Source organism: Leopardus geoffroyi, chromosome E3, assembly GCF_018350155.1.
Source record: "Leopardus geoffroyi isolate Oge1 chromosome E3, O.geoffroyi_Oge1_pat1.0, whole genome shotgun sequence".
NCBI lineage: Eukaryota > Metazoa > Chordata > Mammalia > Carnivora > Felidae > Leopardus > Leopardus geoffroyi.
In genome coordinates, this window is record NC_059340.1 from 38,553,655 (window position 1) to 38,567,238 (window position 13,584).

General features: G+C 46.2%; 1 protein-coding gene across 2 annotated transcripts in view; it reads left to right on the top strand.

The window, feature by feature from the left end:
* Nucleotides 1-13,584, top strand: part of ADCY9 (adenylate cyclase 9) — a 133,419-nt gene that overhangs the window by 86,285 nt on the left and 33,550 nt on the right. For both annotated transcript variants that reach the window (XM_045460824.1, XM_045460825.1), the window contains exon 3: nucleotides 10,591-10,781. In XM_045460824.1, the coding sequence (XP_045316780.1) occupies nucleotides 10,591-10,781 (191 nt within the window). The remainder of the gene's footprint in view (nucleotides 1-10,590; nucleotides 10,782-13,584) is intronic.

Here is a 13,584-nt window from a genome sequence, read left to right on the forward strand (position 1 = left end):
CATGGTATTGAAAATAAATGAATGCAATTCATTCAGTTCCCTAAGGATGAATCTCAAACACGATGCTCAGCCAGAAAAAGCAACTTTCACAAGAAAACTTGTAAAATGTCATTTATTCAAATAAAAAAAACCTTTAATGCTGCATATTGTTTAGCATTACACAGCATAGCAACTTGGGATTCAGAATAGTTATGTGCTCTGTCGGGGAGAAGGGTTTGCAGTGGAGGAAAGTCCACGGGGAGCCTTAACAGGGCAGATGACATTTTATTTCTTAACTGGTGGGACCCTGATGCTCAGCCTATTTTTCCTTACATGTCTCTACGTCTAAGATATTTTGTAAAAAATTCAAATATTCACACTTATTTTAAAGATAAGTAACAAAAATACCTAATTTACAAAATGAGTATTTCCAATTATCCATTTTCCTCTTAATATTTTAGTATATTTCTTTGTTTCTTGTAATTAATTTTTTCAGCTTCATTGCGGTATAATTGACCAATATTGTAAGATCTTAAAGTGTGCATTATGATTCTTTATCTCGTGTGTGTGTATAAGAAAATTAAGTTCTACTCCCTCAGTACATTTCAGTTAGACAATACAAAGTTGAGACTGTGGCCACCACATTTTACGTGAGGTCCTCAGTGTGTGTTTCTGTGTTTTGAGTCTAGTGTTGCTCAGAATAATTCTTTCTTCTCCTGAGGGGTTATCTGCTGCTCTTCATGTATTCCTTCCCCAAGCACCCGGCTGTGTGGTTTGGGGCTGGCACTTCCGGGCAGGGAGTGACTTGCTGCCCTGTCCAGAACCTTCCTTCCCCGGGGAATCTGAATGCACTTCTGTCTGTCCTTCAGGTTCTATAGCAGACCTCCACTTTCCAGTCCAGGACAGGCAACTGCTGAAGACTTCTCCACCTGCTTTGGTGGACGAGGGGCTGTTGATTGTCACCCCAGCTCTGTGTGTCGATGTGCCCTGTCCCCTGTCCTCTTCTCCCACGTGGGCACTCTCTCCCCACTGCCTTGGTTTTGCTTTCAGTTTTGCTTTTTCAGGAGTGTACAACATAGTCGTGATGTTCTGAAGGCACAGATTGTGGCGGGAGTCTGGCCTGGGAGAGCTAGTCACCCGGCCTGTGGCTTCCCCAGTGGCAGTGTGGCCCCACTCTGGCTTCTCACCTCACACCCAGCAGCACTTGTAAGATTATTAAAGACAGACCTCACAGGCACAGCTTTGGATCTTCTGGGGAAGGTCTAGAAAGGGGAGACTGCCTCCGGTCCTGAAATGAAATGAGAGAAATCGGAGATGCCAGAGAAGATACAGCTTCTTGATCAGAAAATAGGGGTTTTGGGTTTTTCCGTTGTCGTGGCTTGAGCGAGTGTGCCATGTGCTCTGGGGAACAAGGAGATGCAGTTGGGGAAGCTGTTTTGGTCCCTGTTCCGGCCAGCATGCAAAACGCTCCTCAAAAGAGAGAGGATGACGTTCAACCTTGATGTGAATTGAGAACTGACTTGAAAAGTGAGGAAATTCACAGCAAGCACGTGGTGGTACTGCAGATGGGATTTGGAGTCCAGCTGGAAGGCCGGATCAGCATTTCTATGCAGAAACAGGTGATGAAGGCACAGGTGTGGCCACTCCCAGGGAAGTTTAAGCAGGAATTTTAGGAATTGTATGTTTTTCTTTGCATGGTGGGACCCTTCCAGGTGCGGTAAGGTGAGGCCGGCTATGTTGCCCTTTTCCCAGCTGAAGATGCTCACAGGAAGTGTCTCTGCGGGTAGCCTGACCCTGTGGCCGAAGGAAATGCCTTTGCAAATGAATCTAGTCTGGCTGAAAAGCGAACAACGGTGTTGAAGGCAGCCAGGGAAGCCAGGCAGCCAGGGAAGCTGAGCCGAGCCTTCCCTCTGTCGCTGTGAGCGAGCCGCAGGCTCTGTGCCGCGCATGGAGTGGAGGCAAAGGTCGGTAGTCACAGCAGACAGTGGGCCCGGGTGTCACCTGGCTCCCTGGGATTACACTGCAGCTGTCAAGAGTGCAAATCTGATGATCCTGGGAGGTAGCTCGTGAAGGTCACACTTGTGTTTTGTTTTGTTTAATCTCTTCCAGACTTCTGAGCTCTTGCCACGTCGAGTTTTTGGTTATTCAGGGTGATTCAGCCTGTTTCTTATACATATATGTTTTCCTACCCTAACTTTGGCCTGTTAGCTACTTCCCAGTCTTTCTGTTTTTCTTTTACCTGCCACCGCCCACTCCTTTACCTTGAATTCCCATGGATAGTGTGTGTATTCTGTACTGGCCTTACCTCTTCTCTGTATCTCAGAACGGTTGCATCTTGAAATTCACATAACTTTCTTTAAAAAAAAAAAACAAACCACCTACCCTGAGGTATGATTCACACGCCATACAATGTACCACTCCAGCACACACCATTTGCTGGTTTTTCGTACATTCGCAGAGTTGTGCAGCCATCTCTGCTACCTGTAGAACATTTTCATCACCCCAGAAGGAAACCCTGTGCCCCCCTCCCCCCGCCCCTGGCAACCAGTCATCTGCTTCCTGTCTCCATGGATGCAACTCTTCTGAACATTTCATAGAAGTGGAGTCACACGCTTCATGGCCTTTGGGGACTGGCATCTCTCTCTGAGCATCAGTCACATGGCTTTATTTCTATTTTCTTTTTTTAATTTTTTTTTTTCAACGTTTATTTATTTTTGGGACAGAGAGAGACAGAGCATGAACGGGGGAGGGGCAGAGAGAGAGGGAGACACAGAATCGGAAACAGGCTCCAGGCTCTGAGCCATCAGCCCAGAGCCTGACGCGGGGCTCGAACTCCCGGACCGCGAGATCGTGACCTGGCTGAAGTCGGACGCTCAACCGACTGCGCCACCCAGGCGCCCCTATTTCTATTTTCAATGTATTCTTTTGTTTGGTTTTCTTTTTCAGGTACTGGCTGCCACTATCCTCAGATCATAAATTGAGTCTTTCGTTCCTAGAATCTCTTTTTCATCATCTATGTTCTGTACTTAAATCTGCAACTCTTAAGTTATTAGTTTAACTATTAACTATTGAAATCAACTGTGATTTCTCAGTTCTCTGGGGGAAAGAAAGAGGAGTCTGTGACTCCTCTTGTGCCTGCTTCAGACTCAAGCTGACATGCTCCCTTATGTCTGGTGTTGCTCCATGTTACCCTCTGGTGAATTACCATCTACTGTTGCTCTCTTTCGGCTCCTGACACGTTTCCTTTTAGCCCTCTTGTTTCATGGCCTCTTCTGATTATTTACATTATGTTATATTACAGTATTCCAAGATAGTTATCATCGACCTTCATATTTTTGGTTAGTTTTCTAAAACTCACTGTTAGAAAGCCTTTGTCACATGTGAACATCCCATCAGCACACAGACCTGAATGCATGTAATTCTCTCTTCTCGTAGATGTGTGTAATCACTTACTCATTGTCCTCACACTCACTGACATCCTTCCATGCCCCAGTTGAATTTTTTGTGAACATCACTTCCCGCCTTTCCTCAGTTTACTCCTGAGTTGCTGCTGAAGATGCTCTAAGGAAGAGCACCGTCTTTCCCTTTTTATGTGTGTCAACTCATTTAATGCTCACAAGAACTCTGTGAGACACTATTACTGTTGTGTTCCTAGTGTTTCCATGTTACAGATGAGGGAACTGGAGTCAAGTGTTTAAGTCACGCTTTTCAACCCACGCTCAGTCTCTAAAACCAGAGTGTTCTTTTTTCCCTCTCCATTCCCTTGAATACTACTGTCTAGTTCCTAACCCTCAGTAAGTACTCAATAAATAGTCAGTTTGTTGGGTAAGTGAACTGAGCACATGATGAATGAGATAGTACCTGGTGGGCTCTTTATGGGCATGTCAAATGTTTTCCTTCAAAGAACTTACTTCTGTAGCCTTTGTGAAGGCCTGTGGCATGAAACCATAATTCAAGAGTGTTTTAGAGGTGGGAGGAATGGATCTCTGAAGTTTTCACCACTGGACTCTGCAGTGTTAACACTCGGCAACATAGCACATAGCGGAATAGCATTTAGTAAGGCCAAATTTGAAAGTGAAGAAGACAGTACATGGTAGAACACGGTCACTAAGTGCCTGGTCATCACATTTGGCTGGGATGGCAGCATATTTACTTATTACCAGTAGAGAGAGGGAAGCTGGGTGCAGAAAGCACTTGTTCCCAGAGCAGGATGTAGAGCATGTGTGTGTGTGTGTGTGTGTGTGTGTGTGTGTGTGTGTGTGTGTTCAAAAGTTTGTTTTGTTAGCCTAAAGTTTTAGTCAAAACCAAGTTAAATAGGCATGGTGCCCAACCTTTGTTTCTTTCACCTGCTTGAGTGGCTGTTTCATATTTTATTATGTGGGACTTCATTTTTTAAAAAGAGGTTAAGTTTTAACAACACCCATTCACCGTAGGAACTTGTGATTTATTGTCAAGTGTTGCGGGAACCAGGATGAATCAGTCCTTGTGATTAGTGGTTTTACGTAGGAGCAGAAAGGACAGAGACCCATCGAGAGTGTTTTAATGTTAACAGGGTGAAAAATGTTTTGTTTTCCACACCAAAACTTCTGGTCTTCTTAAGCAGAAGCAACAGACAGTTATGAAATATTGTATCTATAGTTTTATAGAACCTGGTTATTTGACAGATTAGGTACCCTTTTAATCTTTATTTTCCTTATTGACTGACTGTATTTTAGTTTAAATAATCCTCATGCTACTCGGCCATTGCAGACCTAGTTATGAAGAAAAATAGAATACAAAGTGGAATAACTTTTCAGAATGTTTATGAACTAGGCCAAACCGATTGCCTCTCTTAGGTTTATTGTTTCAAGTCATGAGTGATGCAGGTGCCTAGGCCTTTGTTATGCTGCTGACTCCCAGGGATGTGTCTCAAAACATCCTTTCCTTCCTGATCATTCTCCTCTTTCTGCTAAACTGACATTCAGGTCCTTGATTCTGGGTAATGGAGCCTGTCTCATTCCAAAGCAAGGTCCCCGCAGGAAAAGACCTGATAAAGACCATGATAAAGAAAGAAGGCCTCAGTAGTCTTTCTTTTCCAAAGTGGATTTTGGCATACACTCAAATTACACTACGATCACCAAAACTAAGCACTGATTTTGTGCACGTGACAATTTTCATCCTCAAAGAATTGATGATGTGTTTAAGAACGTTAACCACATCAGTCTCCTTCATGCACGCAGCCACAGACCAGCCCCTCCTCCAGGTAGAAGCATGGTAGGAAACATGTCCCCCCTTCTCTAGCCTCTGCAAACCCACGCTGATGAAAAAAGGCATCAATGCTGGTGAGGTTTAAAATCAACTACCGAGAAGGAATATAAGAAATCTTTTTTTTTTTCAACGTTTATTTATTTTTGGGACAGAGAGAGACAGAGCATGAACGGGGGAGGGGCAGAGAGAGAGGGAGACACAGAATCGGAAACAGGCTCCAGGCTCTGAGCCATCAGCCCAGAGCCTGACGCGGGGCTCGAACTCCCGGACCGCGAGATCGTGACCTGGCTGAAGTCGGACGCTCAACCGACTGCGCCACCCAGGCACCCCAGAAATCTTTTTAATCTCCTGTTTATACTTAACAAAATAAATCATTTAGCTGCCTTATTTTGACCTTCTGCTCCAAGAGAGCCATTCTTTTGAACTTGGACCCCAGAGTCCATGTGTATTGTGGTTACTCATTAAATCCTTCTCTCTTATAAACTCTTTTCACTAAAGACTTTGATGACACTGGGGCTCAGTTGTCCAGTCCTGATACGTTGCCGGGATAGTTCACACCAGGCTGCCTTACTTTATCGGGCCGGTTTCGCTCTAGTTTTGGCAAAAAGTTTTACTTTCAATTTGGTTTTCCACATTGAAGTATGGACACTTTTTTTTTATTTTTTTTTTAAATTTTTTTTTTTTTTTCAACGTTTATTTATTTTTGGGACAGAGAGAGACAGAGCATGAACGGGGGAGGGGCAGAGAGAGAGGGAGACACAGAATCGGAAACAGGCTCCAGGCTCTGAGCCATCAGCCCAGAGCCCGACGCGGGGCTCGAACTCACGGACCGCGAGATCGTGACCTGGCTGAAGTCGGACGCTTAACCGACTGCGCCACCCAGGCGCCCCTGAAGTATGGACACTTAATGGGTTTACCCATTTTGTCTGTTGTGGACACATACACACATCAGATCTTTGAAACACTAGCAGCATTGTGGGTCATCAGGGGCTCTCCCTAAAGAAAAATTTGCGTAGGAAACAAAGAGCAACTGTTGATTTGACAGTTCCTCAAATGTTTTTATACATAGAAAGAACATGGAGAAGACTCCCAGTGATAAGCATGTCAAACACGCATGTTGAGAATAATAGCCAGTGTTACTGTTTTACTGTGTGTCAGGCACTGTTGTAAAGGCTTCGTGCGTGTGACTCAGTCTTTGCGTCAGCCCTAGGGAGCAAGTCCTCTTCCCAGCCTCACTATGATGAGGTGTCTTCTCTTGCTCCAGGTCACCAGGTGGAGCGGTGGCAGGCCCGAGCCCGAGGGCCCCTCTGCAGAATGCATGCGCTCACCCATCTCTGCGTGGCCCGTTGTAGAAGTGTTGCTACCACCACTACGCTTTGGGGAAGGTGGGTTCCTGTCCCCACCACTACTCCCTGACTGCCGTCTCCCCTGACTCCCTTATCACCCACTGCGGCTGGCGTTTCCACAGCTCCTTGGCCTCTCCTTAGCCTCATGCTCCCGTTACCATCTCCCCCTACACGCCTCGTGGCCCCCAGCCTGAAGACTCCCGGAGCTGGTCTATGTGGTGCCCTGCATGGGCCCCTGCTCCTCCCTGGCCACTCTCCCACATGTATTCTCTGTTCCAGCCATACTAAATTCATTTCCATCTCTCAGCTCTGCCTGCCGAAGGCTCCCTTTCTGCAGGGCTTGTTCACAACCCCTTACAGCAACACCCACGGCCTGATGGCAGCTGCCCCAGGCCCTGGCCCTGTTGGCTTTCACTCTGCATCTTTCAACCCTCAGCTTGGAGGGACCTTCCTCCAGAGGCTTCCCTAACCACCCCCTGGTCTGCAAGGCGCCACCCTCCTATGCTTCCCAGGGCACCCTCACTTCCTTGTCCTAGGACTTTGTACTCACACGTGCCCGTTCTCTAGATCCCCGCTCAGGTGACAGCTGCATTCAGATAGGGGTCATGGCTGACATGTTCACGCCTGTTGCGTGAACACACCTATCACAGCGTATGGTGGACACCTTGGTGAGTGATGAACGAGCAGCGAGTAGGTAGTCACGGGCGGGAGGAGCGGCAGCGAGCCTCAGGGATGCGCACCCCCTGCAGCGTCAGAGCTTGTGATGCGGGGCTGGGCCGTGTTGCTCACGTCCCCTGGTGAGGGGCACGCCTCGACTTTCAAGTGTGGCTTCAGCTTCATGCGTGTATCTGTGCGGCAGAGTCTGTAGCTCTTGCGGTTGGCTGGCTCGGCCTCATGTCTGCCTTAGTTGTCACACCTCCCGGGAAGTCCTCCCTTACTAGCTCTTGCAGGTCTGGGGCTGCGTGGTGGGGGTGGGCAGTTACCTTACCGGGGACTCTTCCTGGGTTTGAAAGAACCGAGAGCAGTGGTAGCTCCTCACACCCTACCTTCCTCCCCCCTCCTCCCTCCTTCCACCCCTGCCCCGGTGGCTTTCTGCAGCAGCACCGCGTGCTGTCCCGGGTCTTCCCCGCCTGCTGCCCCGCTGCCTGTCGTGCAGTCAGGGGAGAGCCCATGAGAGCAGTTCCGGGGAACGGGCCTTTCCACGGAGTTGTAAGCTCTTCCAGCATGGAGCCTCCATAACAGGTCAGAAGTAGAACTTTTCTCTGGCTAGCTCACAGAGGTGGTGTTTTTGTTTTTATTTTGTTCTGTTTTAATTTTTTTGTTGTTGTTTATTCATTTATTTTGAAAGAGAGAGAGCAAGTGGGAGAGGGCAGAGAGAGAGGGAGAGAGAGAAGTCCCATGCAGGCTCTGAACTGTCAGCACGGAGCCCAATGTGGGGCCTGAACCTACAAACTGTGAGATGATGACCTGAGCAGAAACCGAGTCAGACGCTTAACCGACTAGCCACCCATGTGCCCTTGTTTTCGTTTTAAAGTTTATTTATTTATTTTGAGAGAGAGAGTATGAGCAGGGAAGGGACAGAGAGAGGGGGGGTGGGGAGGGAGAGAATCCCAAGCAGGCTTTGTGCTGTCAGCGAGGAGCCGAGCCAGACATGGGGCTTCATCCCATGAACCGTGAGATCACAACCTGAGCCAAAATGAAGAGTGATGCTTCACCATCGGAGCCACCCAGACACCCCAGAGATTTCATTTTTTGACCCTCCCAAGGCACAATGACAAGTGAGCTCAGTGTCATCTGTGATGCAGTCGGAGGAATTCATACAAATGTACTTTTACTCCTCTGTCAAATTCCAGTTGATGCTTCCGTTTCTTTCTCTTTCTTTTTCTTCTTCTTTTTCTTTTTCTTTTTTTCTTTTTCTTTCTTTCTTTTCTTCTTAAGTTCATGCTTCCATTTAAAGGTTATACACATATTTCGTTATGAATGTGATTGATCCTGGACATTGTGTGTTTTTGTTGAAGAAAAAAAAACATCCAGAAGTTTAAGACCTTAGTTAAAAGTGAGCATTTTAGGGTCTCCTTTGGGGTCAGCAGCTGAAGTTACTTATCTCAGTCTTTGGATTTCCACCTGTGACCTGGATGTGCACTGGGATTTCTCTGGGTGTTTCCAGGGCTCCTGTCAAATTCTCAGTCTCAGAACAGGTGACTTGAAAACACCACGTAGTATTTTTATGAGGAGATAGGTAGATGACAACTGACTGAATGATGAAATGGTGTCCTAACCATAAAATGAAGAAAGACAATTGATTCAGGATCTTTAGGTTGTTTAATTTTTTAAAAGTATTTTATTTATTTATTTACGTACTTCCTTACTTTCTTATTTATTTTAGAGAGTAAGAGAGAGTGCAAGCCAGGGAGAGGGGCAGAGGGAGAGAATCTCAAGCAGGCCCCGTGCTTGGTCGGGAGCCCAGTGCAGGGCTCGATTCTACAACTCTGGGATCAGGACGTGAGCCAAAATCAAGAGTCAGATGCTCAACCAACTGAGCTACCCGGGTGCCCCAACTAGTTATTTTTATTTTTATTTTTATTTTTTTAATGTTTATTTATTTTTGAGAGAGAGACAGACAGAGCATGAGCGGGGAGGGGCAGAGTGAAAGGGAGACACAGAATCCAAAGCAGGCTCCAGACACAAAATCCAAAGCAGGCTCCAGGCTCTGAGCTGGCAGCCCAGAGCCCGACGCAGGACTCACACTGACGTGTGAGCCAAAGTCAGACGCTTAACTGAGCTACCCAGGCACCGCCCAGCTAACTTTTTTAAAGTAATCTCTACCCTCATTGCGGGGCTTGAACTCACAACCCCGAGATCAAGAGTCACATGCTCTACAAACTAAGCCAGCCAGATGTTGCCCCCGCTTTCTTTAAGTAATTAGGTAATTAATTTTAAAGCATTTATTAAAATGTACTGAATATAAGTACCTGTATGGGTTTAGGAGTGTAGATACCTCACCTCTTGATCAAATCTTTGTGTGATGCTTTTCCATTACCACCTTCTGCTGGAGCTTACAACTCTCCAGGACAGGGACCTATTGTGTTCTTGATTTTATTCTCTAGGAACAACATACCCTAGTCCTACGATAAATGTTTTTTAAACAAATTACATACATTCCCACTCCCCTTAACAAATTTGCGGTCTCGTCAGATTTCAGTAAGGACTAACAATGGATTCATTTAAATAAGGCTTGCTTCATTTTCAGAAATGGCTTGAGTTCTGTCTGAAAAAGCTGCTCCTTAGTATTTTCTCAGCAGATAGTTCTTCTGAATACCCACAGCAGGGAGCTACCTGCCCATTAGAGCTACTTCATGGTGTGGCATATGTTTCTGTTATTTCAGCCTGTAACGAGAATTGTAAAGATGTCAGTTAATTGTCCATTTAACTAACTTTTTTTTTTTAATGAGGGTTTTGTGAGAGAATTAAATTCTTACGGAGTACAGGTTGACAGAATCCATGTTCTAGATCCACCAGAAGATGCATACTTAATAATCTGAATCAAGGGAGGTTTTAGTTACCCCTGTTGGTGCACATTATGGTCTCGTTTTTCGTGGCAGTTTTGCAATCCTGACATGGTAAAGTGGTCCATATTCTAGATCACCCTTACATAGAGACTGACCGAACAAGTGTCTAGGGTGGACTGTCATTCCGCTCGGCTGCTGTCACAAAGTAGTCATGTGACCCTTTGTTCATGGAGGAAGTTTTTAATGCTCATTTCAGCCCTCAAGGGAAAATGTGCAGCCAAAATTCAAAGAAAACATGATATAAGAAAATGGTGTGTTTTGGAGGCAAACATTCTCCCCGAGTCAGCACGTCTCTGAAAAGATCACGGAAATCAGTAGTAAAATATGACATTCATATTTTCACTTTACTCTCCACTTTTCAGGAGCATGTCCTGCATAGAGAGCAAGATCAAGCTGCATTTCAACCAACGGTGGTTTCCATCTGTGCTGATTGTAATTTTTATCCATAGGTTTGAAGACATACCTGATAGCGGGTCAGAGAGCGAAGGAGTCTCGTTGCAGCTGTTCAGAGGCCTTGCTTTCTGGCTATGAGGTCATTGACGGCTCACGGGTGTCCTCAGGCCCTAGGGGACAGGGGACAGCATCGCCAGGGAGTGTCAGTGACTTGGCGCAGACTGTCAAAACCTTTGATAACCTTAAGGTTAGTTTTTTTTTTTTTCCTACTTCTTAAACTTTGTATTAATTCTGCAGTAGCACATGTGAAATGATAAGCGGCCTTTGGGTCTGTGGCAGACGACTCGGAATGCCCTGCAATTTGGTTTTTGCAGTTTTTAAATTTAGTCTGAAGTCACCAGCATTTTGCCTTTTTTAATACCTTTGCTTTTTTGACATATATGCACCTCCATTTTCTTTCTACGCTGCATCAATTTGCTTCTTACTCGAGTTGTTATTTTCTTTTTCTGAGACCTACGCTGTCTTTTGGGATTTTTGAAAGCTAATGATAAACGACAGTAAAGGGGATTCTTCTCGCATCTTGCTTGTAGAGCTAGTTCGTATCCTACTGCAGACACCATTTTCTCAAGTGCTCCTAACGTCTCTTGAAATCCAGTGTCTTATGATTATTTTAACTTTGTTGGTGTGGATGAATCTTGTGGCGTAGCTCACTTTAAGAGTGCATTCTTGCCAGGAATGTTATAATATTTCATTGTTGGAACAGAGACCTCCTGGCAACTGTCTAGAAGTGCCCATTTCTGTTATAATAAACTACCATGGGATTAACATGGCAGACGGACCGTGGGCATTTGAAACCACTCCAGTTTATGAGCTGCTCCTCGGCTTCCACATTTGATTTCATTTTCCCTACTGGTATCTCTGGTTTATTTTTACGGTTGAAATATTTGAGGTTTCCATTTAATAAAAAAAAAAAAAAAAAAATGAAGGGGGGAGAGAGAGAGAGAGAGGCACTGCTGACAGTTCCACTTCACTGTGTTGTTGTGTCCTCAAACAGGTCAGGACGATGGCCTGGTGTTATGACTTTAATCCAATGTGTCCCTGCTTGTCCACATTCACTCAGCGCTTTGAGAGCTAGCTCAGAGGGGACCACAATGTGGGCGTCCAGGTCCTTTCCCTCTGCCAGAATCCATAGTCCCTGCCATTCAGTTATTTTGTGTAATTGTGCTCAGTTTTATTAACAGCACTCTGGTATCATTTTTATTGTGCGCTTTGTTAATTTAGTGCGGGATTTGCCACCCTCAGCACTAGGAACGTTTCGGGCCAGGTAACTCTTCGTGGTGGGGGCCATCCTGTGCCCAGTGGGACATTGAGCACCATCCGTGGCCTTCACCATCACGTGCCAGGAGCGCCTCCTCCCCCCATTATGGTGACCAAGAATGTCAGACAGTGCCCAGTAACCCCTGAGACCCCTGAGAGGTGAAGGAGGGTGAAACCCCCTCTGGTTGAGGACCCACGGGGTAGGGTGCTAGACCGCCTCTTCCCCATATGGTCTGGCACGTGCATGACAGCTAAGGTATCTGATACTTCCTTAATGCCTGCACACTTTGAAGACAGCCTCTTTGCGTGGGGCAGTGACTTGCAGCGGTCAGAAGGCGGAGCTCCGGGCTCACGGGCTGTCCCTACACACAAGCAGGGGAGAATTGTCGGGGGGTGAGATGTTAAAAACACCGTTTTCCAAGTACAGTTTCATTATTTGGAGAGAAATTATTTCCTCCAGGCTTCAGACTGAACTGCATTTAAATAGAAAAATAGAGCTCAAATCCAAAAATGAATGATTTGTTGTGTTTGCCTGATATGTTAGATTACGTGTATGTGTGTTTCTATCCGTAGCACATACCTTCCGATTTTAGTGACAGCAATTCACTGCTAAATTACCCTAAAAAGGTTTTCTCTTATCCCAAAAGAACATTTCTTGTTCTAGTTATATGTATATAGCTATAGTTATAGATATAAATGTCTTTATTTTTAAAATCTGGACAAAAACTATTTAGTGTATTCTGTTGCTGTGTATAAATTTTCCAAATAATCATTGAAAGTTTTCTGAAAATCTTGTGATCTATTAAGTTAACTGTGTCTGACAAAAGGAATTTGGGGTGGTGGGAGATCTTTGTGCCCCTTTCAGGAGGGAAGATCTTGAAGTGTAACTTCGGGACATTTTGATGGTGCAGGAAGGGTAATGGCATCTGAGTCTAGGGCCGCCCCGCACTTGGAGTGGAGAGGTGGACGGCGCGGTCTCCACTCCAGGCCTTGCTGATCTAGGGCAGCGGGGCACAGGCTCGCCCCTCTGCTTCCGTTTCTGCAGGATCAGGTGAGAGCAGGCGTCTGTGAAAGCCTTGCAAATAGGAAGCGCTGGGTGACTTAGCGAGTCCTTAGAGCTATCGTCCTGAGCTGGAAGGACAGAAAACTGAGGTCTGCTTGAAGGGCTATATACACTCTAATGTACGTGTAAGGCCTTCCCTCGAGTAAGTTTTTACACAACAGAAAAAATACTGGCTGCCCGCTCATAGGTTCTTAGGGCAGGTTTAACCCAAACACCTGTCAGCACCTCACACGAGCCATTGGTTTGTTGCCTTACGTGGTCTGTACTCCGGTCAGTTTTTCTAGTTAGCTGGAAGCACTGACCGCTTCCTCCTTCTCCTTCGTCAGGGTCCATCGACTCTCCCTGGGAACACACTTCTTCCCTTCGTGGCTGCTGCTGCCTCCTCCAGTGAGTGCAGCTCTCATGCAGGTTTGTGTGACCATCCTCGCATCTCCCCACCCACTGTGGGAAGCCCCGGCTCGTTGGAGGGGCCTGTGCCAGGCACTGTGTCCTTTGAAAGTACCTTCCCTTGAGCAGTGGTTTCTCAGGCCGGAAATAGGCATCAAGTACGGAAAAGTGTTGTGTGGTCACGTAAACCTGCGCAGTCTGGGCTGCGTGCAAGAGAAAGGGTCTCTCTTCTCCAGGGCTGCTCAGAGCCTCTGGCATGCTGACAGCCACGTTGGGGCCTCCA